General features: G+C 51.5%; 2 protein-coding genes across 5 annotated transcripts in view; one reads left to right on the top strand and one right to left on the bottom strand.

Annotated features, from left to right (window-relative positions):
- Positions 1-14,361, top strand: part of SLC25A48 (solute carrier family 25, member 48) — a 30,218-nt gene extending 15,857 nt beyond the window's left edge. For 2 of the 4 annotated variants that reach the window (XM_012646402.1, XM_012646404.1), the window contains 4 exons: positions 6,520-6,777; positions 7,488-7,621; positions 10,937-11,066; positions 13,961-14,361. In XM_012646402.1, the coding sequence (XP_012501856.1) occupies positions 6,520-6,777; positions 7,488-7,621; positions 10,937-11,059 (515 nt within the window). In that variant the 3' untranslated portion in view covers positions 11,060-11,066; positions 13,961-14,361. The other 2 variants (XR_001137585.1, XM_012646403.1) reach the window with 2 other exon arrangements.
- A 7,546-nt stretch (positions 14,362-21,907) lies between these two features.
- IL9 (interleukin 9) lies at positions 21,908-24,936 on the bottom strand. Its single transcript, XM_012646320.1, has 5 exons — positions 24,823-24,936; positions 24,662-24,697; positions 24,545-24,577; positions 23,172-23,303; positions 21,908-22,027 (listed from the first exon to the last, which is right to left on the bottom strand). The coding sequence occupies exons 1-5, from the start codon at positions 24,934-24,936 to the stop codon at positions 21,908-21,910; spliced, it is 435 nt and encodes a 144-aa protein (XP_012501774.1).
- Positions 24,937-27,812: the final 2,876 nt, after the last annotated feature.

Genomic DNA, 27,812 nt, shown 5'->3' on the forward strand with positions numbered 1-27,812 from the left:
TCGCCGAGCCTCAGTTCACTCAGCTGCAAAGCAGGCATAACAATGGCAGCTGCGTCATAGCTGGGATGAGGCGGGGTATCCCTGAAGACCTTAGCACAATGTCTGGCATATCGAAAACAGGAAATAAATGTTAGCTATACTACAGCAAATGTATTATTTAACAATCTTTCTACTGGTGAACACTTGGGTTGTTTACAGTTTTTCTTCTCTTAAAAACAGTGATGTGATCAGCAAATTTGTCCATCAATAGTTGCCTTCATTGAGGGTTATTTCCCGAAGTGTGTGGGCTCTTTGATTCATGAGTGGGTAAAAGGGTATAGACATTTTTAACATTCTTTGTACATGTTGCAAAATTGTTATCTAGAAGGGCTTCACCAAATACACCAGCACTTGCTGCAATTTAGTGGGAATTTCTGTTTGACGCTGACGCCCATTGTGCAATAGCCAGCAGTCGTCCCTCCACGCAAAGTCTTCCAGCTCAACAGAGGTGCACTCCTGGGACTCTGCCACTTGGCAAGCAAGGAGGGGCTGGCCTGGGTTCCATTGGATGTATCTCTCTTACAGTAAGGCAGCTGTGAAGAAACCCTCCTTTCTAAAGCTATTAGCCTTTGCATGGCATAGGGAGTGACTGGGTGCCCTGCTGGGCCTGAGCTGGAAGTCAGAGCTGTGTCCCTGGAGGCCAGGAGTCCCTCTGCTGCCTGAGCCTGTCCCTCCTAGAGGCTGCTGGTTAATGACACTCATTCCTCCCCCATCTGGAGCTTTGAGGTCTGTGTTTCCGTAAAAAGCCTAACTAATGTGCAGATCACAAAGCCATCAGTGTAACAGGAGGATAAGAGGAGGACTCAGTATTAACTCTGTGCTTGCCATCCTGGTCATCTCACCAGGCTCAGCCGGAGGCCAGGGCTGAGCGTGGCGTGTGTTTGAATTCATTCTGAGAATCATTCACTCACAGGCATTTCCCGGGCCGCTGCTCTGAGCCAGGCAGAGTGGATAAAGAAGAGGTGTTGGGTGCACAGCCACTGCCTCCGGGTGCCCACAGTCTGGTGTGGAGCTCGTCATGTACTGGAATGAGAAGGGCCCTATGGAAGGTTCTGGAAGCCCTCATTCTGGCTCTGTGGATCAGGGAGGCTCCAGAAAGGAAGTGGCTGTCGATTGGATCTTTGAGTTCTGGGTAGGATTTAGAGATGGGAACCCTGGGGTGGAGAAATGTTTTATACTAAGGGAACAATATAGGGGAAGATTCAGTGGCAGGAAAATGCGGGCATGTGGGTGGGAACCCATGTGGTTAGTGCAGACACACGATGCAGGGAGCGGGGGGCAGGGGGGTTTGGACGATGCAGAGTGAGTTTGGAAGAGCTTGGAGTTCTTAGGCGAGGATGGGCTTAGATCCCGTGCAGCAGAACTACACTACCAGTGACAGTTAATTACTGAGCCCACACCATGTGCACTGTGATAACACCCGTTCCATTATTTAATAATCACAGCACCCCTACGAAAGAGGTGCTATTATTATCTTTGTTTTACAAGTGGGGAAACTGAGGCTTGTGTTATGTAACTCGTCCGTGCTCACATAGCTGCGAGGTATTTTAGGGATTCTGTCAACCCGTAATGCTCCTGGGTTCTTGGGTCCCTTGAAATAGCTCCAGGCCCCCAGTTTCCATTTGAGAGCCCACCAGTCTGATCTTACTTGTCAAACCAGCACGTCCCTGGTGAGCACCCAGCAGGGCCTTATGTGTGGGTGGCTGCTTTGTCAGGGATTTTCTGTAGAAAGTGGCCTTCTGAGAAGTCACGTTGTGGTCCCCAGGCCACCCGCATATACGCACATAGCAGGGGAGGCCTGGGGACACTTTTCCTTCCAGAGGTGGCCAGGCCGACCCTCCTTGCCTGGTGGAGCAGTCCCCGGCCATTGTGTTTCAGCTGCCTTTCCTGTTTTCAGGGTCATGGCCCACTGAAGACATTGAACAGCGTTGATCGGGGAAAGGACAGAAATGAGACTTCTTTGTGTTTGTGTCTGAGGAAGGCACAGTGGCTTTCTGTGGCTGGTTCCTGGGTTCTCAGAAGAAGGGTGATAGTGGCAGATCTGTGGGGACCTCAGCCTGTGTCCTGGCCACTCCAGCCCTTCTGAGGTGGGGAGTCCCCCAAAAGGTGACTGCAGGAGGTTCTTTCCTGGACTGCGCAGGCCCTCCTCCTCCACTAATAGGAGCAGGGTAGGGGCCAATTTCATTGACTTTGAGCATCCTGCCAGTCTTGGTGCAGGGGCTTGAGCTGGCCCTAATCGAACTGGGGAAAACAAAGGAAACCGCAGCGTCCTGAGTTTTTGAGCTACACAGTCTGTACCTGTCATGGTAAAAGGTCACATGCCCTTGATTTAGAGAGGGCAGCAAAAAACGGTCTCAAAGGCAAAGCACGTGTGACAAGGAATGATCAAAATTTGATTTATATTTTTATCCTCATTATAGAATAAAAAATTCTAATTAGAGAAATTAAGTACCTTTCACTTTAGAAGAAAATATCCCTAATGTCAACCCTTGACACATACATGTACGCACCTGAGACCGAACTCAGAAGGTTCAGGAACAGAGGCCTGGAAGTCCGTGCTCCAGTGGGAGCTGAGCGCTGATCTGGCATCCCGCGCTCTTCCCCAGGCCCCCTTGGCAGATGACACGAAGCCCACAGAGGTTAGTTGTGCATGTGTTCAAGAATTACTTCCCAGTAACTTCCCAAATCAACTTTTAAGAGTCATCAAAATTTGGTTTTCACAAACTAAAATGGGTTCACTGCCAGAGTCACTTGAGTTCAGCTTTCCCAAGGCTGGCTGCCAAGGCTCCCAGGCCACACGTCCCCGCCATGCCATGGCATGTGGCACCTGGCGCCACACGGGCAGCCGGTGGGAATCCTTGCTGTTTTCTAGAAGAAAGCTCCACCGTTCTTTCATCAGCAGTGGTGTCTTGAGCTGGTCACAGTTTTCCAATGCTCCTGCTATTGCTATGGAATTAAAAATAAGTATTGGTAGAAATTCATCATCATCATTTTTGATTTTTGTGACTTTGGGCCTAACCAATGGTGTTCTTGTGATACATTTTTGTCCCAGGTGTATTTGGGCCTAAAATTATGATGATTATACTTGATGACATTCTGCTTTGTGGTCCCATATGAATCATCCGTCCCTCTATGGCTAGTGCTGACAGACCCATAACAACCGCTGCCCAGAGGAAGGTGTGTGACCTCTCATCGATCTCACAGGGCTCTTTCACCCTGAGAATCAGGAGAGGGGAGTGGGCTGTGGAATCTTTGCTCTGCCTAAGTGGACTGTGACCAAAACGGTTTGTTTTCAGTACAAAAAGTCATTTTCTTGGTAGGGTGTGTTTGCATAGGTTCCTGCAATTGTCAAAACTCATCAACTGTACACTTAAGAGCTATACATTTTATTGAATGTAAATTATACCTCCACTGAAAAACAAACTAATAAAAACAAGGATAAGAGGCTAGAGAGGGAGAAGACCAGGTGCTCTTGAGAGTGATCGGTTCTCATGGAAGAAGTGAGGGTTAAGAATGGAGAGAGGTCCGGCCAGGAAGGCACAGCCCCAGTGTAATGACAAGGACATGTCAGACAAACCCGGGGTGAGGAAACTCTATTCACAAGAAGTGGGGCAGTGCAGTCTTTCAAAATATCATTGTAGCAAAAAACAAAGACAGACTGCAGAAATGTTCCAGATTAAAAGACTGGCCTCTGTACCAGAGGGGGAAAGTGCTGACAAGGACACCATGGTATCAGATGGCAATTTGATGACAGATAGTAGATTAGATAAGAGTCCACTCAATGCAGAAGTATCAAACTGATAGCTGCATGATAGCTGTGTAAGACACTATCAAGGTTCTTAGGAACTATGTTTCCAACTATTTAGTGGTCAAGAGCCATGTCTATGTCGCTCACCCTGAAATAGTTTAGAAAATAAAATTATGTATGTGTGTATGGGTGGGAAAAAATCTATGTGTATGCAAAGGAATTTCCTCACTGCTTACCTTAGGAGGAAAAGGAAAAGGACAGGTTTGGTTCTCGTTTGGGTCTTGTTGACAAGCCAGTTCAAGGTTTGACAGGTGTTTTTCCAACATCTGCACCTCCAGAGAGGATTTTATCAGAACACTTTCCTTCAGTGAGGACTCCTGACAGCCCCATCGTACCCAGAGCTGATTCATGAAAACCTTGTCTCCTGGTCAGGTCACTGTTACCTGGAGATGAACGAGGCCCAGGCAAAGTTTGGGCACTGGGACAATGACATCTACTTGGTCAAAGTGCACACACTGTTGAGTGAGAAGGGGGTGGGGAGAGACCCCACAAACGACAAGCAACTGAAGTAAACCGTGAGCAACAGGTAAATCTGGATGAAGGGTATATATGGGCATTCTTTGCACCATTTTGCATTTTGTACTTTTTTGCAAATTTGGGATTATGTCCAAATAAAACTTTTTGAAAAATATATTGGGAACGAAGGGGCTGAAAGGAGTTCCAAGGGCTTCGCAGTATAAACTCGGGCGGTTCAGAGCTATGTCAGTGTCCCAGTGATGGCTGTCACCATGACGATTCTATTGCTTTAATCTCAAGCAATAAAAGTTAGATTGCTTATGTTGCAAAGCTGGGAGAATGCGAGAGAATTTCCTTATTGCTTACCTTGGAGGGAAAAGGAAAAAAGTACAGGTTTTTTGTTGACAAGGTCAGTGGAGGTTTGGCGAGTGTTTTCCCAATCTCTGCACTTCCAAACAAACATGGTGTTATCAGCTCATTCTCCTTCAATCAGTAACTCCTGGGAGCCTCTATCTACCCACAGCCGATTCATGAAAACCTTGACTCCTGGGTCAGGTCAGTATTTCCTGGAGATGAAAGTGCTCCAGGCAAAGTTGACATATCCGGACAATGACGTCTAGTCTGTCTAATGGCGAAATTTCCCGGGATGACCAGGTTTGGGAGAGGACCAGGTGCCGAGTGACCTTTCAGTGGGCTTTCAAAGGCCACAGACTCTGACTTTGTTCAGAGGGGCCTTGCACCCCCAGAAGTGTCCATCACTCTGCTCACCTCCTGTAAAGTCCACTGGGGAAGAGGTGAGCAGGGCTCTGTCTCCTGCCCACGCTGTGGGCGGCCTAGTGGGGATGGCAGGGATTTACTGGCGTCCCCACATGCAGCTGGAAACCACGGCATGAGCTTGTCCAAGCACACTCCCCAGGCGAGCAGAAACCGCCCCTTCACCTCTCCTGCTTCTGGGGTGAGTTAAAGTACAGGTTGTGCTTTCATCCCAGCGCCCAGTTTAGACTGTGGAGTCATGAAGCAGAATGTTTGTCCCTAAACTTCCATCTGATAAAGATGGGACTGTTGGGGGGCATGGAAGTTTAACCCCATGATGAAAGCGATTTGCTCGTCCGCCAGCATGTGTGAGACCAAACCGGAACGCCGTGTACAGGGAATTAAACCAGCGAGCAAAACAGGCTCGTGGTCACAGGCAAACTTCACTCTATTTCCTTCCTGGTCATGGCAGGTTATTATAGTTCCTTGAGATGGGAAAGTTGAGGACAAGAGCCCACTTTACCTGCATTGGGACTAGAAGGTCTGTTTGTAGTAAGGGTGTGTAGCAAGGAGAAGATGAACATCAGAGGGGGGGAGATGCAGAGTCCCTGCTGGCTACATGCCTAGAAGGAACTAGAGACATACACAAGCCCTGGTCTGCCAGCGTAGACCCCGAGGTCAGACAAGAAGACAGCAGCCCTGAGCCCCTGAACTTTGAGGGGCCAAGGATGCCAGCACTGTTTAGGGCACAGCCTGTCCAGGGCTGACGTGAGTCGGTGAGAACACACCCGCCCACTCCAGCCTGTGGGTCCTGCGTCCACGTCATGCCAACCACCTCGGTGTCAATCAATAGCTTACTGGGCCACTACAGTGTTCCGGTCACCGCGCTGAGCACTTTACATATATAACCTTATTTGTACTCATGACAGCCTGTCCCTCTTTTAAAGATAAGGAAACAGAGGCTGAAAATGCTGACCTGCCAGGGTCAAAAAGTTCGTGAGTGGTAGAGCTGGGATATGCAGCCAGGACAGTCTGGCTCCTGTACTTTTTGTCACACTGCGCACAGGTACACGTGTGCACACACATACAGCATGTTGGATTTTCTGGCCTCTGCTTCAAGAAAGAGCCTGGTGTGCCTTGTCGTAATTGGGCCTAGGCACTCTGCAGTCACCTCTGCTTAGAAAGACGTGATTGTTGACCAGAAAGCTCTGGCAATCCTGCGGCAGCTGCTGCTTTATCCCGTGGTTGAATTGTCTTCAACCTGGCCGTGCATGTTGGCAGCGGCTCCTTGCTGGGACCTCAGGATCCTGGTTTTAGCTGCCAAGAAGGTCAGGAGGTTTGGTAAAAGGCCAACGGGCCACGTGAGAGGGACCTGTCAATGGGCCGGGCTGGCTCCAGTGCCAGGGAATGGCCAGTCTCTTACCCTCCGGGTCACTTGCCACCTTCTCCCCCTGCCTTTGCAGCCAACCTCGGTCTGAAGTCCAGGGTGGCAGCTCTGGGGGACCAGCCGGCGTACCAGGGACCTGTGCACTGCATCGCAACCATCGTGCGGAACGAGGGCCTGGCAGGGCTGTACCGGGGGGCCGGGGCCATGCTGCTGAGGGACGTCCCAGGCTATTGCCTCTACTTTATCCCCTACGTGTTCCTGAGCGAGTGGATCACACCTGAGGCCTGCGCAGGCCCCAGCCCCTGCGCCGTGTGGCTGGCGGGCGGCGTGGCGGGTAAGGGCAGCAGCCGCTGGAGCCCCGTCCCCGTGCAGGAGGCCGAGGGGTCTGGAGGCGGCGGGGTGGGCAGGCTGCGGGCTCTGTGGGGAGCTACTGGGCAGTGATCACAAAGCTTTGCACACCAGCTGCCCTGGACTTTGACATCACTTTGGTTTTTTCGCCCTCACCCGGGCATGTGTCAGCTTCTATGTTTGTACAATAACCTGGATTTCCTTGAGTTCTTTACCTGAGCCTATCCAGTGAGGATGACCCAGGGGCTCATGGTCCCAATTCTATTCCACGTATTTGAAAAAGAGATTTTTAGAAACCCTGTCCCTGCCTTTTTTTTTTTCAATCCCTAAGCTGCCACACCCTGGGCTCACTCTTCTGGTGCCCCGGGATGGTGCCACCTATTACTGATTCTCCAGTAGCAGCTGCGCAGAAAGCGGGCACGAACCGCGCACTGGCCGAGGACGGGCGCTGCGCTCGGTGCTGGCGGCAGCCCCGCGAGGATAGGCAAAGCCGCCCCATTGCACGGCGAGGGGCTGAGGCTTGGAGGAGGGAGGAGGCTCCTGCCCGCAGGGAGCGAGTGGCCAGGAAGGATCAGAAACCGATTCTGCAGGTTTTAACCCTGAGCTCTGTCCCCTCCCCTAGCAACGTAGTAAGTTTCTGAGCGGTGGAGATTTGCAACCAGCCTGCCTCGGACACCTGCTTTTCTGTCTTTGCAGGAGCCATTTCTTGGGGGACAGCCACTCCTATGGATGTCGTGAAAAGTCGACTCCAAGCTGACGGGGTTTATTTCAACAAATACAAAGGTGTCCTGGACTGTATCTCCCAGAGTTACCAGAAGGAAGGACTTAAAGTAAGCCCACAGAGGTCCTGCGGGGTCAGTGCCAGCCCCTGGAAGGGGGATGTGACACTATGGGAAGGGACTTGGGAGACCGAGGGGCTGGCGGTCACCGTGTACGAGGTACCACAGCAGGTGTGGCACCGAGCGCTTCAGCTGGGTTGTCTTGTCGAGTCCTCACCAGCCGGGAGAGGTGGCAGGTGTGCAGCCCACCTGATAGAGGTTCAGAGAGGGCTGGTAACCTGCCCACGGTCACACAGCTGGTACATGGTGTAGCGGGGGCCTGGCCCCATCTGTTGTCACCACAGTGTGCCTTCCCATCAAGATGGGCTGGGCAGTCCTTCCTCTCTCACTGCTCGGAGCCACCCACCCTGCCTGCTCCCAGTGGGAAGTCCCAGAGTCACCTCACATCCTTCCTGCCCCTCAGGCAGCTCCTCTCGCCACCCCACGCAGTCCTGCAAAATCAAGTTGTCTCAAAGGCAGATTTCGAGCAGCGGCAGGGGGGGAGGTAGAGCCCTTCCTGGCCCCAGGGCGGCTCCAGGTCCCCGCTGGCTTGGGCTCTGCCCTATGCACGGAGCTTGCTGGCCACCCCTAACATTTCTTCCTGTGGCCCGTGGAGGCAGGGCGCAGAGCTAAGCCCATCACCGTCCAACCTGTTCTCACTTTCCTACGGCAGAAGATCTCAGCGATAGTACAGAATTATAAAGGAGTAAAATAATGATGGTGGTGCCCAATTTGAGTAGCCCTTTGTAACCCACTTAAGGGTCATCAGTGGTGTAGCCTTTGTGATAGGAGAAATCAAAAGTCCACGGCCTCAGGGGGCATCCCCGAGTGAGAGGGGAAGGAAGGCCTCGTAGTTTGGGAGCCATTCTCTGCCCACTGTGGGGACTGTGTCCAGCCACACAGGCCATGGGTCTGACTTGGAGAGCAGCCACCTGCAGTGGAGGCTGGAGGAGACCTCTGTGCTCTTCAGCTCCGTAGGGGTGGCTGCTGTGGGGGGCTGTGACAGTGCCGCGGGGCTAGAGGAGAGACAGAGAGGGACAGTTGCAGGTAGACAGCTTGCAGAGGCACCGGCTGCCCTGTGGTGCTGCCTCTCGGGGGTCTGGAGCCCTCCTCCCTCTCCAGGAAACCCCCACCGCTGCCACCCCCGGACTCTAAGCTCAGAGACTCTTGCTTTTCACGACCAGGAGTCCGTTCATTCATTGCTCATCCATCCGTCCACTGACCATTTAGTAAGTGTGTATAGAAGTCTGCTCCGGGCCAGGCGCTTGCAAGTGCTGGGCACTCGGAGGCAAGCCACACACACAGTACCCTCTGCCTGTCCGGGATTATTTGTGGGGGGACAGACAAGTCACGGGCACTTGGAGAACAGCATGAGGAGTGCTGGCATGGGAGAGACACCGAGTGCACACAAGGTGACGGGCCATACTCCACTTTGGGTGGCCGTGGGAAGACTGCCAGAGGCTGCTTGGCAGGTCTGGGGAGCACCAGGCAGAGGGTGCCAGGAGAGGCTCAGTGGTGGGAAAGTGTTTGCCTGCCCAGAGACAGTGCAGGGCAGAGTGTGTGGCTCCTTGCAAGCCAGGGAAGGGTGCAGACTGGACCCTGGGGGTGGCGAGCCATTGAGTGGGGGACCTAGTCTGGAGGCTGCATGTTCCGAAAGCTCAGAGGTCAAAGCCTGCAGGTCTGCACTTTGTTTGCTTCTGTGGGCCCCGCAGCAGAGCAGGCCACAGCTGCTAGGGGTAGGGCTGTCTGTCTGTCTGTCTGGAGTGGCCCACGGCTCCTGCAGGGCCCAGCACTGTGGGATGGGAGGCTCCCACGCGCGCTGCCTGACTCGGCCTCACGGGACAGAGCCAAGCCCAGAACCACAGGGGAGCCTCTGGGAGCACCAGGCATGGAATTTTCCTCTCGGAGCCTGACCCAGTTCCTTGCTGTTATTCAGTCACTCTGGGTGAGCCTGTGGAATTCCGGAAAGGCCAGCGGCGCAGAGGAGGCTAACATTCCCAGGCTCCCGCCCGCACCCTGCCCGGGGGGGCTCCGGGGCATGCCTCGACCTCCTGCTCACCCCGGGGCCCTGGCCCATCTGCTCCCCTCCCTGGGCCAAGCTCAAGGAAGGCCCCCTGACACCTCTGACACCGCAGCGCCGGCAGACAAGGAGACTGGGGAAGTGCTCTGGCTGCTTTCTGCTGTCTTGAAAATGCCAGTCCTGGTTCTGAAACTTGGTGAATTGTTCGGGAGTCAGAGACAGGTTTATACCACATGCCTGACGGTTCTCTGGTCATTACGCTGGGGTGGGGATCTGCACTGAAATTCTCTCCTCCCAGAGCACACAGTAAAGGCCAGTCCCCGCGCCAGCCCTCACCAAGCCCCTATCTGTTCCCATCACGCTCTGGGTCCCCAGGGGGGCTTTTCTCCCCTGATGGGCTATGAACTGCTCGAGGGGTGGAACCACATCCCGGTTATCAGCCCCCACCCTGCACCAGGCAGGGAGACCCAGAGAGGAAAGGAAGATCCGGGCAGTGGTTGGGAAGCATCTTCCAACATTCCCCAGGGATGGAGACAAACACGCGTCACACAGCGGGGATGGCAGAGTGCAGCAGCTCTCAACACAGGCCGCTCCTCCTGAGCACACGCTGAGGGCAGAGGTGGCGTCCTGCTCCCTGTTAGGTGATGACTATTGGTAACAACGAGTTAATGAGCGCCTACTGTATGTCAGGCACTGTGTAAGTGCTTGGAAAGCTTTGTCTCATTTAGTCTCTCAGACGTCCTTATTGGGTCAATACTATTGTTACCCCATTTTACAGTTGGGAACACTGAGTTCCAGAGAGGTCACCACTTTGCCCAAGTAGCACAGCTACAGAATGGGAGAGAGCTGTGCGCCAGCTCCGTGTCTGCAGAGTCTTAAGCACAGCCCAAGTTCTGCCCTCTGCCGTGTTGGGGGTGTCGTGTGACGACCCCGTCCCAGCGGCTGGTCATGGCTGGTGCTCTGTCTACTTAGGGCTTCCAGATTCCTGAGGATTGCGTGTGTGGATGCGCTCGCTCACGCGAGGGAGAGAGAGAGAGAGAGAGAGACAGAGACAGAGAGAGAAGCAGGGCAGGCGTCTGCGGGTTAAACAGCTGGCCTACAGTGCTTGGTGCACGTGTGTCAGGGTCTGGGGGCAGGTGCCATCAGATGACGGGGGTCAGGGCAGGGGCATGGCTGGGGCATCCCATGTGGTCTCTGCCTGCACATCCTTTGGCCTCTGGGAGGGCATCACCCCCGCTGTTTCTCTGCCCCGCAGCGGTGGCCCCAAGAGTGTGGGCCAGCCCCCTGCCATAACGCCCTGTGCGAAGGTGTTTTTCAGAGGCGTCACAGTGAACACCGTGCGGGGCTTCCCCATGAGCGCGGCCATGTTCCTCGGGTACGAGCTCTCGCTGCAGGCTCTGCGCGCGGACCACGCGGAGACCAGCCCCTGAGCACCAGGTCAGTGTGCTTCCTTCCCAGCCACCTGTGCCTCCCGGGAACTCAACCTCCTTCTTTGACATGAAAATGTTGTGAGCTTCTGGAATGTCCCTGTGTCTTCTCTCATATCTAACCTGCGTAGGTCTGGGGCTGCCCCTCCTCATCCACCGGCAGACGCAGCTCTAAAATGCCACCAGCGATGGGTGGTGCTCTGGGTCCCAGTGACCGAGTCGCAGAATCTACCTGTTTGCAGCCAGCTCTCCCACCCGTCTGCCCGCCCAGCAGCTTCGACAGCCCGTGGGGAGAAGGGCTTTTAGCTCCACTGCGCAAATGCCGTGACCCGCACCCAGAAGTGAGGACTCGAACCAGGGTGCCCACCCCTGCCCACAGAGGGCACCGTCTCCCCGCTCCCCCAGTGAACTTCAGAGCCTGAGTCTGAGAGCCACCCACGGGCTCCCAAAGCCCTGGAGGACAGGTCTCTGCCACCATTCCTTCCCTCCTACACCCTCTCCTTTTCCCCTCTCTCAATGCAGAAAGATCTCTGCAGCCTGAGTGATCTCCCAAAAACAGCAATCTGAGCAAGGGACTCCCTTGCTCAAATGCCCTCAGTGGCTCCCATTGCCCTAGATAAAGCCTGTCCTCACCACTTCCCTTCTCCAGCCTCTCCTGTCCTCCCTCTCACCTCTGGGTCTCTGCCCATGCTGCTCCCTCTGCCTGACACCCTCTTGCTCCTTTCAACTCTCCATCCTCCAGGCCCTGGGGCAGAAGCCTCCTCCCCAGGACACCTGCTTGGTTTCTCAGCTGGGATGACTTGTGCCTGCTGTAACCCCTCCCCCTTCCCCACCGCCTGCACCGTGACCCCCTCAGCCCCAGGCAGTGCTGCAGCGCTCTGTCCACTGGCGTTGCTGGTGCCTGGCGCAGAGCCGGGCACACGGGTGGCTCTGCTACATCGCTGGATGGTGGGCCATCAGCCTCCAGTGTCCCCTCCGGGCCTCCTCTTCCTCCTCTGGCTTTTTCTCCTTTGTTTTTCCTTCTCTGGCCCTAAACTGTTACCTGTGAAGCTCAGAAGACAAGGTGGGGTGAGTCACTGAACTTTCTAGTCAACCAATACCATTTCACTTCAGGCTTGGTTATAAAAATTCTCCCAAGAAGGATGGTCTTCATCAGGAAGGTCTAGAAAACCCCACTGCTGCCTCCCCCGCGGGCCGGCAGGGGTGCTCGTGGGGCAGCAGAGCCCCGCTGGGGTGCATGGGTGGTACCAGAGCCTGGACGCAGGGACGGGCACGGCCCACCAGGCTGGCTGGAGTGAGCCCAGGACAAGCCCTAGAAGCTGGCTTTAAATAAATAGCTCTTTACTGAAGCACCGACATTCACAGCTTTGCTGGCTCTTTGTCCTTCCTGATGAAAGGGAAGGGGAGCACCGCGTTTTGCGTGACTGAACACACGGGGGAGGAGTTGCTGCACTCCAGCGAGGTCCAGGCAGGGAAGGGAATTTCTTTTGTTTTTATGGCTGTGCTCAGAGATCGGCCATTTCCCTCTTTTAACAGATAGAAGTAACCTTTAAAAAATCCTATCATAACGTCAATGCATTTTTATTGGAAAAAGAATAGAAAATACAAATAAACAGAACAAAATAAAAATATCTGTCATTGCAAGACCTTGTTATTATTCTTCCAAGCGTGTCTTACGTGTATCCCCAGATTGGAATTCTGCGCCACACTGTGATTTATAACCCTCTCTCCCCATTTAGTAGGTCAGGACTATTTTTCCATGCCATTAAATCTTCAGCTATAAGATGGTTTAATGCCAAGACCTCGCAGATCCCGGAGGGGCTGGATGCCTGCCCAGCCTGAGTACCCTGCCTCTTGTGACCACCCTGGGGATTGGCTGCTTCAGGACGAGGGAAGAGGTTTCTAGCAAGCCAGTCATGATTGTCCTGGATTTGGCCTTTCATAGCAGTGGCCAACCCAATTGGAAGCTTTTCTTTCTGAAGCGCTCTCTTGCAAGGGGCTTGGATGTCTGTCTCCCTGAGGAAAGAGGACTGCCAGGGTTGCCTCGCAGATGGGAGCAGGAGGTTCCCGGCCACTGGTCTGGGGCCTCACCTTATAGAATCCTCGCCCAGGCCATTCAGCTTCTTGCTCCGACCCAAGAACACCACGGCCTTTTAACAAGACCTACATCTTAATTTATTAAGTACTCTGAGATTTTGGGCAGGCCATGCTCTAAGCACAGGAGCACTCACTATTTGAAGATGGGGAAACCAAGGCCTTCACTGTCCCGTCAAGGACAGAGTGAGATGGTGTCTATTAGAGAAAGAGGGAGCCCTACAGCTCCTAAGAAGTGGTGGGAAGGTGACTGTCTCAAGAGTCCCTATGCACAGGTGGCAGGAACAACGTGAGAGCTGTTTCCGAGTTCCTGCAGGGGTTAGAAGCGTCCAAGTAGCCTCCAGGTTCCTTCTGACAACCAGATGGAGAGCTCTCCTCCAGCTCCCAGAGTCCCAGGCAGGAAGGTCGCTTCCTTTTCATCCATCCTCTGAGCTATTTCTCACCCAGACTGCATGCAGGAATGACCCGAGGACAGCTCGAAGCCCAGTAGACACTGCACGAGGTGGCTATTTTGTGATACGGTTGGTTTTACCTGTTCACACGGAGAAACCAGAATCAGACGATACGAACATGCACACTCTGAACCCCATTCGCCTTCTTTCAATTTCAGGAAAATTCATCTTCAAGGAAAGAAGACACATTCTCCCTACAGTATCTTTTTGGAACATTCACTAAGAGCCAGCCTGTGCTCGTGGTGGTACTTTTCCCCTCTGAGCTTCTAAAAACCAAGCTCCAAATGGGTTGTTTGACCCTAAGATCTGACGGTAACTCCAGTTAGATGACGTTCTTGTTTTTCCTCCTTTATCCCAGGGCCAGTGTCACCTGACCAGGGCCTCATTCCACTGCAGGTCGGTGCTGAGGGCGTCTGCAGAACCCGTGGTAGCGAATTCGATGAACAGAAAGGACTCTCGGCCCCTCGGCTCCGCGCCAGGCCGGCCTGCGGCCAAGTGCGCTGCCCGCGGAATCGGAATCCCTTCCTCCCTTCACAAGTGCAAGCACGCTGTCTCCACGGCTATGGCGCCCAGCTGCGGCCTCGGAGGGAAGGACCGTTGGTCCATGGATCACCATCTATTTCAGCTCTGGACTAGCACCTGGTAAAAAAAACGGGCCAAAATAGACCCTGCCCCCATGGCCACTGTAAACTCACTGGGGATTCACAGAGGAGCTGGAGTTGGCTGTAAGTTTCCAAATAAAAGTATTGAGAACCTCTTCGGGTTGAGTCTGTATCAGATGCCTCCGCCTGGCTGCCGAGAGGCACCCGGCCACCGTCTCTGCTCTCTCTGTTCAGGTCCCTGCAGATATCACCGGCCCAGAGAGAAACCCACTCCACGCAGGGGAGGAACTGAAAGTGGCAGTTTGGTGTCTTTTTTCCCAGATGCCGAAGGTGGGCAGGGAGGACGTAGGGGTTGAGAAGGGTGATGGGGGAGAGAAAGCCTCTCCCACCCTGAGCAGTGGCTTTGTGACATGGTGATGACCATTTCATGTTGTGAAAAAGAGAAATTCGTTGGGACACATAAGTATGGAGTCAAAAACCTTCCATAAACCACATCAGACCTGCCCTTCAGACCCACCTCCCATCGCTCTCAGTTCCAGGCTCCCTGTGCTCCAACCATTTTCCCGTCCCACCCACTTCCAGGCACTTCACGGGCATGCAAATGTTTGCTGGAGGAATGACCGAGGGATCCAACAACCTGACCCCTGGGCCAGCTGCTGTCTGCCACCGTCCCCCAGGCTTCCTGCCCTGTGCTGTTCTTTAGACGCCCGCACCATCTCCAGCAACAGGAACCCTCCCCCTTCCCCAAGGCCCGGCTCAGACGCTGCAACCTGGGGCTTCCTTGATTCTCCCCCAGCAACTTCCACAGCCCTTTCACCCACACAACCCCCGCGACACTGTGTCCCCCTAGTGCCACAGTGTCTGTGCAGCCTCTCTTTCTCACGGGGCCCTGTGAGACCCCGGGCAGAGATTCCCAGTCTCCAGATTCTGCACAGCAGCAAGCAGGGACGGTGTCTGGAATAAAGGAATAAAGCAACATACATTTACGGGCAAAATGGAAGCATCACTGTGTTGATTGAGAATTGATTGTAATAATGGAAATCTAGAAACTTTCTAAATGCCCATCAACAGAACGGAGGGTTAAAAATATTGAGGTGCACCCATACTCTAGACCAGTACCAAACGGCCACTAAAAAGAGTGAGATAGATCTTACATATACTGTCATGGGAATATTATGTCCCCAACATTGTAAGTGCAAAAATGAGGTGGCAGAATAAATGTATGACGTTATTTGTTTTCTCTTTAAACACATATCCTATATGCTGAGTTATATGGGCAATGAAGAGTCTGGGCGGGGTACACACCGAACTTAATAGTGGCCATTGCTGGGATGCTGGACTGGGGAAAGGCTTTCAATTTCTGCTTTAATGATGATGATGTCTTTGTGCACCACTACAGTGTTTCAGGTTTTTACAGAGAATATATTGCTTTTATAAAAGCACACGGTTTTGCAGAGTTAGGGCTGCATGCTGGGCTCCTGCTGTCGGGGCTGCTGCCCGCCTCTGCCTGCTGCCCGCCCTCCGCCAGGCTCTGGTAACAGCCCCTCGTCTGCCCCCGCCCGCCTGCCTTGCCCAGCCCCACGCTGGTTAGACGCTGCCGCAGCAACTCCCCTCAAAAGCACCTGGGCTGGAAATGGACAAAGCTCGACTTTAATGAAGACACTCCGCCCCAACTCAGGCAAATCCCACGTGGTGGCCAGAACTGGGAGGGCTCGGCCCTGCTTCCTCTCAGATTTTTCCGGAGAAGCCAATCTTATGGAATAATTGGGGCCAACAGCCTGAGGATTTTCCTCAATCCGCACATCATGGGCTTCCTCTCACTCAGCCACAAACACACGTGCCGAGTCTGGCTGTGCCAGTGCTGGGCGGGCCCTGGGTGGCAGTGACAGGGACGCTGCCCTCGGGAGGCTCGGCATCAGGCGTCAAGGTCTATGTCATCTTCTGCAATGTCTTTAAACAAATGGAGCTCAATTTTTAAGAAAGGCTGAAAACAGAACAGAATTCCAAGCCAAGCACCAATTTTGGTGTCTGTGTCCTGGAGTTGAAGGGCTTCAGCCTTGGCCGGTTGGCTTTAGTGAGGACGGTGAAAAAAATAACTATTACTCTACGGTGGTTTTCAACAGCAGCCCTTTCACTCCTAAAAATTATTAAGGGCCTCCAAGAACTTTTGCTTATCTACCAACATTTACCAGAAATTAAAACTAAGAATTTAAAAAATATTTATTCATTTAAAATATAACAAATTACATGTTAATATAAATAACATAGTCTATGAAAATAACTTCTTGTCAAACACAAATAATTAATGAGAAGAGTTGCAATTGTCTCCCATTTTTGCTGCTCTCTAACTCTGTCTTAAACGCCCCCACCTGCTGCTTCTGCAGGTATGCGGCATCACTGCCACGCAGCCTTTGGAAAACGCCCTTGGATACTCGTGAGAAAATGAGAGTGAGAAGGGCAAATAACCCTCAATGTTATGTGACCATAGTTTCCACCTGACGGGCCCCGTTGAAAACTGCCCTGCAAAAAAAATCTGTCTCCCAAAGGCTGAGAAAGGCTCCCTTGGCTGATATGCTGCAGAACCGCCACTTGGGGGCAGCAGGGGCCAAGGAAACCCTCTGCAGGGCTCTGGTAGTGCGTGACCTTAGGACCCCACCCCTACCCCCGCCCCATGATAAGAGCACCTGGGCCTGTGACATTTCTCTTCCTGTTTTCTGGGTCTTGCCATCTCCCTTGGCATTGTCCTTTTCCTTCTCTGAGGTGGAAAGAAACTCAGACTAGGGAGACCTTCACCTTGAGTTCCCGTCCCAGGTCGGCCACCGGCTACCTGCATGATCTTGGCAAGCTTTTGCCCCCTCCGGGCCTGTTTCCTCACTTGCAGAACAGCCATCCTGGCCTCCCTAACCTCCCTTCCACGGCTTCAGTAAGAATCAAGTGCAGAAGCGGTTTGCAAACTGCAAAGTGCAATGCACAGGGGTGGGAGGAAGGCAGGGGCACTCTGCGATCTTTCTGGTTTCTGCTCTCTGCCTGTCGTCCCCTCTGTGAGTCTGGGCTGTTTGCTTTATTCAGGAGGGGGATACAGTGGCTGCAGGCTGTTCCTGGGCCTTGTCTCTGCATGCGAAACCCTGAGAGCTGCAGACACGTGGCTTTGGAGCTCCGCGTGGATGTCCAGTGAGCACGCCTGGTGGGGTGGTGCAGACACTGACGGGCCCTTCTCGTGCCCAGGAGGCCTCAGGGTCACTGGTTCGAGCTCTCCAGGGGTCTGACCCTCCTGGGGAGCATGAGGAAGGCAGTAATAAGTGTTGGGGAGGATGTGAAGAAATCAGAACCCTCCTACATTGCTGGTAAAAACGTAAAATGATGCAGCCATTTTGGAAAATGGTTCAGCATTTTCTCAGAAAGCTAAACTTAGAATTACTAGATGACCCAGCAATTCTACTCCTAGGTACGTAGGTATAGCCGAGAGGAATGGGTGCGCTAAAGTCCACTGAATATGCAAATATACTAAAGCCCACTGAATATGCACTTTAAAGGTGTGAATTGTGTGGCACACAGTATGAATCGCGTCTCGATAAAGCCGTCCTTTTAAAGTAATAAAAATAAAGACTGAAACCCTTTGGATCCGTTTTCATTTCTGCTGAGGCCCCCTTTGCGGAGGCAGGGAGGTCTTGGTCTGGGGTCAATGACGGCAGCAGCGCAGCGAAGCGTGACAGAGCGAGGAGACGAATTGTGGGGTTGAGACTTCGCGGCTTCTTCCTGCTCCACGCAGGGCGCGCGCATGCGCAGACGGAGGGACGGGCGGAGACGCGGCTGACCAAGGTTAAGGCCGCAGCACCCGGCTCGGCTCTGGCCAGCAGCAGCGCGCTTTGGTCTACGGTCTCCTGGAAACAACTGTCCCTGGGGCCTGGCAGCCTGCACAGGGCAGCAGCTTTCCACGGGTGAGCCGTGTACCCTGGGGCAAGTCGTGCAACCTCTTTGGGCCTCAGTTTCCTCATTTGTGCAGTGAGAATAATTCTATACAATAATTATTTCAATACCTCATGGAGCTGTTGAGGCTCTGAAAAGATACTCTACAGAATATGCTTAGCAGGGTGCCTGGTGCACAGTAAACGCTCAATAATTGTTAGTTCTTCTCCTTTCTTCAAGGTGGCTTCTGGATAAATCTCAACTCTCCTGGCAGGGAGGACAGTAATTACAGCACACCTCGCGACAGGTGAGCGCTCCTCGGAGCCTGCCCGCGGGGGCCGATCCTGTGGTTCGGCAACTTCTGCAGAAAAGCTGAGCGGAAGCACCAGGCTGGGCTGGGGGTGAACCCACGGCAGCGAGTCGCAGCGCACCTCTGCACACTTCCTCGCAGCCGACGGCATTTCCAGGTTGTGTTCGGAAACCGTCACCAGCCACCAGCCTCTGTCCCTGCTGTGATCCTACCGGGTGAGCATTGCTGAGGTGGGCGTCTTCCGACGCTACCTGTGGTAAACCACATTGCGTAACGTGGCGCAGCTGTGTCTGGGGCGAGTCATTCAGAGGGCCCAGGGGGAGGAGGGGGGAAGAGAAGGCCCTGCAGCCCTGACCTGGGATGCCACGTGGCTGGCTGTCCAGGGAGCTCCAGAAGCCTCTGTCCCTGCTGGAAACACCCAGCCCAGCCCCAGAGAAAGCGTCTGGGAGAGAATGTGCCCGCCCCGACCCTTCTGTAAGTGGGTTTGAGCTAGAGGAGGGCAGTTTTGTGAATAGAGCTCGCCAACCCCTTATCACGATTCTGAAATCCAAACCAGCTCTGAAAACTCAAGATTTGCTGTGACTCATTTGGCTGCAAAACTTGACCACTGCGTATGAATGCTCATGGGTTTCTCTGCAGGTTATTGATGTGTTTGGTTGTGGAATCTTGCTGTAGGCCCTGCTGTGGGTGTTACATAATATATGGCACATGAATTGTGTATTAACTTTCCCAAAAGGCTAAAAAGCTTGAATTCTGAGATATATCTGACTCCCAGGTGTCTGGATATGAGAGTGTGGACTGGAATTGTGGTGAACCTGTTTTACTCTCGGGCTGTGGCCAGAGGAAGTGCAACGCGCACACCTGATGCAAAGAGAATAAGAAAAGGGCAGAAAGCTAAGAGCGAGGGGTTTGGAACCAGAGAGCGCTGGGGATGAATCCCTGCTCTAAGTCCCACCAGCTGTGGGAGCTTGGGAAAGTCAATCAGCCTTTGCAAACTTTGGTTTCTGCATCTACCCAACAAAAAGTAATAATAATATCTACTTCCTACCATTATTAGGGGATTAAATGAGATACTGCATGCCTAGCACATACAGAGCAAGTCTTAATGTTAATCAATAATAATAAATGTATTACTTGATAGACCTTCTTCCCAGCACCTGCTGTGTGTCCCGCCCAGAGCGTGTGTGCTGGGGAGGAGGCACCTTGTCCCTGGGGGCCCACAGACCGGTAGGGAGCCAGGCAGGACAGCCACGTGGGACGCCGAATTCAGTGCACTGCACAGAGGCAGGACCCCAGCACTGGGAACCCTGAACATTAAGTCTCCAGGAAGAAATAATGTGAGAGATGCTGGGATGTACTCCTTCCTCATAACAGTTGGAGCATGAACTCCCATGCCCACCTGTTATGGGACATCCTCAGAAAACCGCCTCGACAGCACCCATGCCCCACACCCGCTCGGCCACCACTGCCACACAGCATTCTCCACTCCTCTGGGGAAGCAGGCGGAGGCTGCTGTCGATAGGTCTTAAGGTCTGCGGTCCCAGCAGCGATGCTTGCTGGCCTTTAGCACTGGGGGAGGACAAAGGTTAACACCGGTGATCTCCTCCTGAAAGCATCCTGATTTTGAAATCCAGCTTGTTGCTCTTTGATATACGTGTCTCTAGAAATAAGGAACTGAGAAACTTGTCTCTTTCTGTCTCAATATGGTTAAAAAAGATTGTATTTGGATGTCACCATGAATCCATAATTTCTGCACCCAGGAAGGTAATAAGACGTTCCCCTGACCCAAGCCCCCTTTGCTAAAACTCCTCCATCACCCCTGTGCTGGAAGGACCCGGCTGCAGGCAGGAGGCGAACTTGTGCCCACCCTTATTGCTAAGGGAGCGCCCCCTCCCAACACACACCAGGGACTGGGCTAATTAGATGATGAGAAAACCTAAGTTAGGCAAAGGAGTGTTGGCAGGTGGATCACACCCAGGTACTGCCTGGCATTGCAACTGGTGGAGAATAAAAGCTGAGCAAAGCCCTTCGAGGGACTCTGTCTCTTGCTGCTCTGAACTTTCTACATTATTGTGATAAAAACTATCCAAGAATAGGCTAGCCTACTAGGGAGGGGAAGCAATTCTAATTTTGACAGTACCTAAAAAAATTCTCCTTCATGGTAGATTGCTCCCAGTAGGAATAAAGTAGACTTTATCCTTTAAATGTCTCTAAGCTCTTCCCAAGCCCTCTCGCCTTCAGCGAGGTTGTCAGACCACCCTGCCCCTCTCACGGGGCCAGGGACGCCAAACAGGATGGCTGCTGGCAGTCTGTCCCCTCTCAAGTGACCTCACGGTGTGAACCCTGGCCCGGGGCCTGCCTCGAGGCATTTGAAAGGACGTCACCTCCCTGAGCACCTGTAGTATGTTCTGGGTCCTGTCTCTTCTCCAGGCATGCACATTCCCAATCTAGACTCAGTTTGTGCTTTGCTCTTGCGTCTCAAAGGCCTGTCATCCATTCGGTCCCTGTTGATAGAGCACCTGCCCCAGGCTAGCCCAGTGCAGGCACTAGGGATACAGCAGAGGCAAAACAAAGATCTCTGCCTGGCGAGCGAGAGAGACAGACAGTAAACAATAACATAATGAATGGATAAAGGAGAGCGCACCTTAGAAGGTGGTAAGCACTGGGGAACTGAGGCCAGGATCGGGTTCTGGGGTTGGGAAAAGGTTGAGTATCCAGGTGAGAGGAATAGCTACAGCCACACTGTGCCAGCCAGACAGCCTAGTTGAAGGATCCCTCGGGAGACACTCCTGCAGACCCTGTCCCCAGCCAGGCACTGTGGGCCGCACGGGGTGGGGCTCGCTGGAGGGATTTCAGGTGAATGGACAGTAGCTGGCCCAGGGTTTCTCTGCTTCGTGCTCTGACCCAGAGGGCCTGCTCCATGGCACTTCTCCCGGCTCAGCTGGAAGCGCTTTGCTCTCTTCCGTGAGAACGTGCCCACAGTCTCGAGGGTCTCCCACCTGTTGGGCCCACCCAGCTGCAGCCCTCTCCCGCTTCAGGTGCACTCTCAGTTTCCCAGGCCCCCAGGCCCCCAGCAGCGCCCTGCCGGCCTCCCTCAGGCGTGCCTCAGCCTCCCCTAGTGGCACCCTCAGACTGTCCCCCGTGCACCCTTCCCAATCGCGGCCCTGCGGCCGCAGCCACAGTTCATGAGCCTGCAAGTCCACACTGGGGATCAGGACTCTTGTTACTGCCACGGGTGTCTTTGTTTCCTTCTTCCCCTTGACAAAGTCTGTGACTTTCTTTGTTCTGAACAGCGAGGAATGAATAAACCTGGAGACCAGCTTGTACTCTTTTTTCCACCATGTTTATTTACTCCAAAATAAAGACATACAATTTTAAATGATCACAACCAATTATAATTTAGAGTAGCTTACTTGATATTTTAATTACAACAGCTTAAAGAGAAAGCTTTTTAAATTCAATAAATAGAATAAAAAATACTTTATCTTCATGCTTTTCCTTTCATCCCTCTCATCTTTTCCTTCTGGAAAACTTCCAGGAGACTCGTCAGAAATGTCACCGTGTTGCCCGCTGTGGTTCGGTTGCACGGCTGTTCACAGGCAAAAAACTGCGGGGAGAAAAGTTGGCAAGGACAGAGGGACTCAAACAGTGTGGACCCCGGCAGCCCCAGGAACCACCTGCCCAGAGGAGAGGGGGAAGGAGGTGGGGGATGGGCAGGGCGGGGCTCAAGACATAGAGCAGAGGCAGGCACATCCGGGTTCTCTCACACTGTGCGCCTAAGGACAGTGTGAGTGGTGGTTGGCATCATGGGGGGTTCAGGGGTCTGTTCACGCACACACAAACACTTAGACACCTGTCAAGTGACCCTAAATTTCCAGTAAGAGACAGCCTTTCCCGGGGACTCTTTGAGGCATAAAATGGTATCATTATCCTTCCAAGTTGTCCTTCCAAGGTCATTTTATGGCACAATGGCTAAGAGTGGGACATTGGAGTCGCATAGACCTAAGTTCAAATCTCAACTCTGCCACTTATGAAATATGTAGCCTTAGGCAAATAAGTTAACTTCACCGAGCATCAGTTTTCTCCTCTTTAAAGTAATGAATCTAATAATTGTCCCTAAGGTTCAATGAAAAGCTCTGTATGAAGGGCTGAGAACTGAATGCCGTTGACGGTGGAAACATAGCAGCTAAATAGCTGAGGTCCGGGCTTTCACCCCTCCAAGATCTCGGTGGAGACGCTAATTCCCAAGGCTGGCAGGGAGGGCACCCCACCCCCTCTCATCACGCCCTCCGCCCCTTACCTCCAGGGGACAGGGTGCTTGCGGAAGAAGATTATGTGCCGAGGGGCGCTGAAGGCCTGTGGCAAGCTTGCACCTTGCCTGGCACATTGCCTTTCAGCACCTCCTTAACCAACTAAAGAAAGTCTCCTTTAACTAAAAGGCCACAGATCCACTGGGTTAGCAAATTGAATCTCTAGGATAATTTAGCGTTACGGTGAGCTACAGCCCTGATTCTCAAGATTGTAGCTCCTAATTACAATCAGAATGGATTCTTTCGTTACTCAGAAAGATGTAAATGGCCCTATCTGTGTATCTCACTTAAATTCTATTGTTTCTGATTGAGTTTCTTTGATGCCCCTTATCGACCTTGAACTATCAAGTCCAACTTTATCATCCTTTCTTACTCAAGCAGGGTTAGCATCAGCATCCCCGTAGACATCACAGAACATGTCACACAGAAAAACCAACTCACTGGGCACTTGTTGTTCTTTAGGACTTCAACTGTTTTTCTCACCCGACTGAAAACCAGTGGGTGTCTTGTTTGCACCGTGGTGTTGGTCAGCTGTGACAGCCCCTCTCGGAAGCATGGTCCGATGCAGTCATCCTGGTAAATCATAAGGATTTATTGAAAGAAACACTCCAAGGACAGTTTTGAGAATAGATCACTAAGAGCGTTCTATAGAGACTATTTTAATTTAACCAATGTATCCCGAACTTGCGTTATGTTCAGATACATTCCTTGCCAGTCTAGAAAATAATCAGTTTTTCAAGGTGAAGCCCACTTTCTCACAGGGACAGTCCCTGGAGGAGATTTCCAGTGTGTTCCATCCAGGAAGCACGAGGCCTGTGGGCCCTGGAGAACGGCCAGCTCTAAGTCTCCTGTGCAAACAACACTCCCTGGCTCCAGGTCTTGTAAGAGCGAGTGCGGAAATACAGAGAAAGAAAAGCCTTTCTGGTGGGCTGTGCCGGTTACAGCGGCTAGAATAGGGACTGCAAACCGGGCGGGGGCGGGCAGATGCTGGGCTGGCGTGCACGGTGCGTGTGCTTCCTCTCCAGAAGGCTCCCTCGCCTCTTCTCACCCAGTGCCGCACTGCCACGAGTGTAATATCTCACCTTCACTGGAGTGAGAGGCTCAGATTCTCCCAGGCATGGCTTGAGAGCAAAACATTGCACACTGTGTGTGCCTTGAATAAGCACTTCCTCCTCGCCATAACCAGGAGTTTGCATTAGGAATCAGAGCATTACCGCCACCCTTCTTTCCTGCCAGAGTGGGCAGCAGCCCCCTTGGAGCTCTCTCTGCACCCACAACTTTAGGCAATCTATCTGCCCAGAGTGCAGCATTCAAACCATGCAGCAGCCGCCCTAGTCAGCTAGGCAGACGCCAGGGAGGGAGGGACAGAGGGAGGGAGGGAAGGAAGGAGGAGGTAGAGCACACGGATAGTTTATGCAAGATGAAAGATAAAGCGTCACTTTATTTACATTGCTTCACAACCCTAGAGTCATTGGCAAATGAGTTAGAAAGCACTATGACAGGAGCTACTTCAGTGACTATACTCTTAGTTCTGGTTTGATTTAATTGTGCACACGGCCACTCACCTAAAAAGATACTCGAGATTCTTTTTTAAATATTGAAAGGTGTTCAAACTTCCCAAGGGACATAAAGCTAACTAAATACGAAGAAATTTATATAGTACAGAATTGCAAGAGCCTGGTTTTAAAAGCAAATTCCAATCTGTAATAATTGCAATTAAGTAATGATTTCTAATTTTAAATATCAAATAAATCAGTTTATTATTACTTAAAAACGAAAAAAAGGATCAAGATTACATCTGTCACTATACTTACAGAAGGGATGGGCAGACACAAACAACTGGTCACCTGCAAAAGAGAAATTTTAGAGTGAGATTCCAGACGTGAAAATTAAAATTAGTTCAGAAAGTTCTTAAAAGAGCATTCACTCACGTTGGCGCTGCAGTTGCATTTTGAAGGTGGGTCTTTCTAAAGCAGGTAGAGAGGCAAGAACCCATAATGAGTGGTGTGTTTTTCATCCTCCTATATATAGCTCACTTAAGTTGTCAGTGGCTCTCTTTCCCACCGGCACCGCAGCACCCCGTGCAGCCTACCTGCAGCTTGCCGATGAGGAAGTTGACGTCCAGAATCCCCGTCAGGGTTGAGCACCTCTGGCCATCCACGGAGCAGAGGAGCAGGGCAGAGGCGAGGACTGCAGCCAGGAGCATCTTGACGGGGGACGAGTGGAGCTCGGCCTGCAGATGCCTTCAAATCTGGTCATATTTAAAGCTCCCTTTCAAACATGGAAAAACCCTGACATCAAACTGATACCAAGGGCCCACTTTTTCTCTGTAAGTTGGGGCCACTTGATATTGAAAAACAAAAAATCAAACTGAGTCACTTGACGAAGACTATGTTGTGCCAGGAAATATCATTCCCCAGAAGAGATGCTCTTCAACAAGTCGGGTACCGAAATGCTGAAGGAAAAGTTAAAGATCTAAAAACCATAATTTTTTTTTTAAGGCAGGGATTCCAGTTGCGAGGGTTAGAATACTTTCCATGAAAGCCCAGGTCTGTATTTTCCCTTTTTACATTATTGGAAATGCTGATATAATAGCCAGTCTCGGGCGTTCTGATGCAGGGGAGCCCTGGGGGAGGGAGGAGGGAGGGAGGAAGCGAGATGAGTGATATCGCAGGACACCTCTCTGTCTGCTGGGGTTTTTCTGTAGCAATTGCAACCTCAGTCTTACTGTGCTTTATTCCCAGATCATAATGTCTGTCACGCCTAGGACCAGATTCCCCGCCTCGTGCAAATGCACCTGAGACATATTCCTTTGTGCAAGTGTCTGGAAGAGCGAATCTTCAACTAGAAGCACAAGAATGCAGCAACACGCTTGTTAGAATTGGCCTTGAGGATTCCTTAGTATCTTAAGAGACTTTATATAGCACTGTAAAATCAGGTAAAAACCTGGTACTTGAGATAGGATAATAGCTAACATTTATTGAGCACTTACTACATACTTCTAAGCACTTTATGTGGATTAAGCCTTACGATACAGTCAGCCACCAGTTGAGGTGGTACTAATTTGTCATCCGCATTTTTACCTTTTAAAGCACCGTCTGCTACATCTTAGCTTCCTGGCCCTTTACTGTGGCCACGTTCGTCATGGAGAGCCAGAAAGCAGTCTCGCTGTAGCCCTCTGAGGTGAATACTATAATTATCCTTATTATTTTATAGCTGGAGAAACTGAGGCACAGGGGTAAGTAATTTGCCAGGAAGCTGCAGAATCTATACTGCAGCCAAAAAGTCTGGCTCCCCAGTTCCGCTCTTACCCCTCCTGTGCGCCTGCGTCTCTGAGTTCTTATCTGCCGTTCCCACCAGAATGTGTGCTCCAGGGCCGTGTGAGTCTAGTCCCCCCTATATTCTCAGCATGTAGAAAATTCGAGAATTGTGGCTATCACTAAATGCTTGTTGAAGTAAAACATTAATTTGAAAAGCAGTTCTTGAAATAGAAACTTCCTATTTCTGGGATCTTATAAGATTCCAAGTCCAGTTTCTTGGGTACATATTTAGAGGCGTGTGCAGGTAAGAAAAGATATCTTCCAGGCAGTAGACTGAAAAGGGGGCAGTTCTTTAGCTTAGCACTTTGAGGCATAGTAGCCAATGGGGGCAAACTCATAAGATTTCCTTGACACTACGTAAGAGTGTGCGGGCGACGTTTCTCCCATCGCACGTGGTTCCTTATGAGTGAAGATGTTTTGTCTGTGTTCTGCTGCACCGTGGGGAAGGGGCATGTCTTAGTAGCCAACAAGGGAAAGAGAAATAGCCTTTTTACTGAATTCCCCCAATCATTCCACAGCTCTGACTTCCATGCCTGCCCTTTGCAGACGCTAAGGAGAAAGCTCAAAGGCCTTCTGGCCTTGGCAAACACTATTGTTACGGAGCTCAGCATCTATGCCTTTTTCTTGATTATAGAACACTGATTAATTTGGGCTGTCAATGTACCCAGCCAAACACCCACTTTTTCAGCCTCGGTTGCTGCTACAGGTAGCCAGTTTTGATCAATGCAAATTATGTGTAGAATTCTTTTGCTTTCCTGGTAATAGGAGACAAAAGTGGCTGAAACCTACCTTTCTCCCTTATTCTAATTTGGGTGTGAGGGCAGGAGCTCCAGCAGCAATCTTATAACTATGAAGAAATGGACAAAAGAATTACAGCAATGGCAACACTAACATTTTGCATAAATAGAAAATAAGCATAAAAAAATAAAGCCATGAAAGTAACAATAGAAGTAACAATAAGAATACAACAGTGATACTACAATGCAAGATATCATTGCCTACTGAAGACACTGAGTTATGAAACCTGTTCTTGTTTAACAAAAAATGGAAATTAGCATGCTTTGGAGAGACGTTAAAGATATATTAGCATCAGACTAAACCTTTTCCCCTGACATTATTGGAAGACTAGAAACAGACTTGAAAAGGCAATCAACTTCCCATTCTGTACATCAATATTAATTAATGCTCAGCGTGTGAACCGTGGAAATTATTTCACTTACCATCAAGTACGTCTCTCACATTGAAGAAAACATCACACTACCCCCTTATTGTACAGATGAGGGCTGTACCCAAAAAGAGAAATGGAATTGTCCAAAGCCACGGTCCTAGTTACTAGTAGGGGACAGTATAGTGTAGTGGTTAAGACCAGTGACTCTGGAATCAGACTGTCTGGGCTCAAACCCTGGGCCTGCCACTTGTTGGCCACATGGCCTTTGGGGAGATTAGTTGGCCTCCCCAGACTTACCTTTCCTGAATGGAAGAAGGAAATAGAGGGAAGTTTGCCAGAGCAAAATCTAGATTATGGCTCAACAAACTATAACCCACTTCCCAGATTCAGATAAGGTCTGCAAGCTAAGAATAGCTTTTGACTTTTTAAAAGATTGTTAAAAATTAAATAAAAACAAAGAAGAATGTGTTAGAGACTGTCTGTGGCCCATAAAGCCTAAAATGTTTACTATCTGTAAGGAAAATTTGCCGCCCCTGGTCTAGTTCACACCCCGCGCTTTTCATTTTCTGAAGACGTCGTCTGCCGTCTCTCGGC

The sequence above is a fragment of the Propithecus coquereli genome, unplaced genomic scaffold (assembly GCF_000956105.1).
Source record: "Propithecus coquereli isolate 6110/MARCELLA unplaced genomic scaffold, Pcoq_1.0 Scaffold242, whole genome shotgun sequence".
NCBI lineage: Eukaryota > Metazoa > Chordata > Mammalia > Primates > Indriidae > Propithecus > Propithecus coquereli.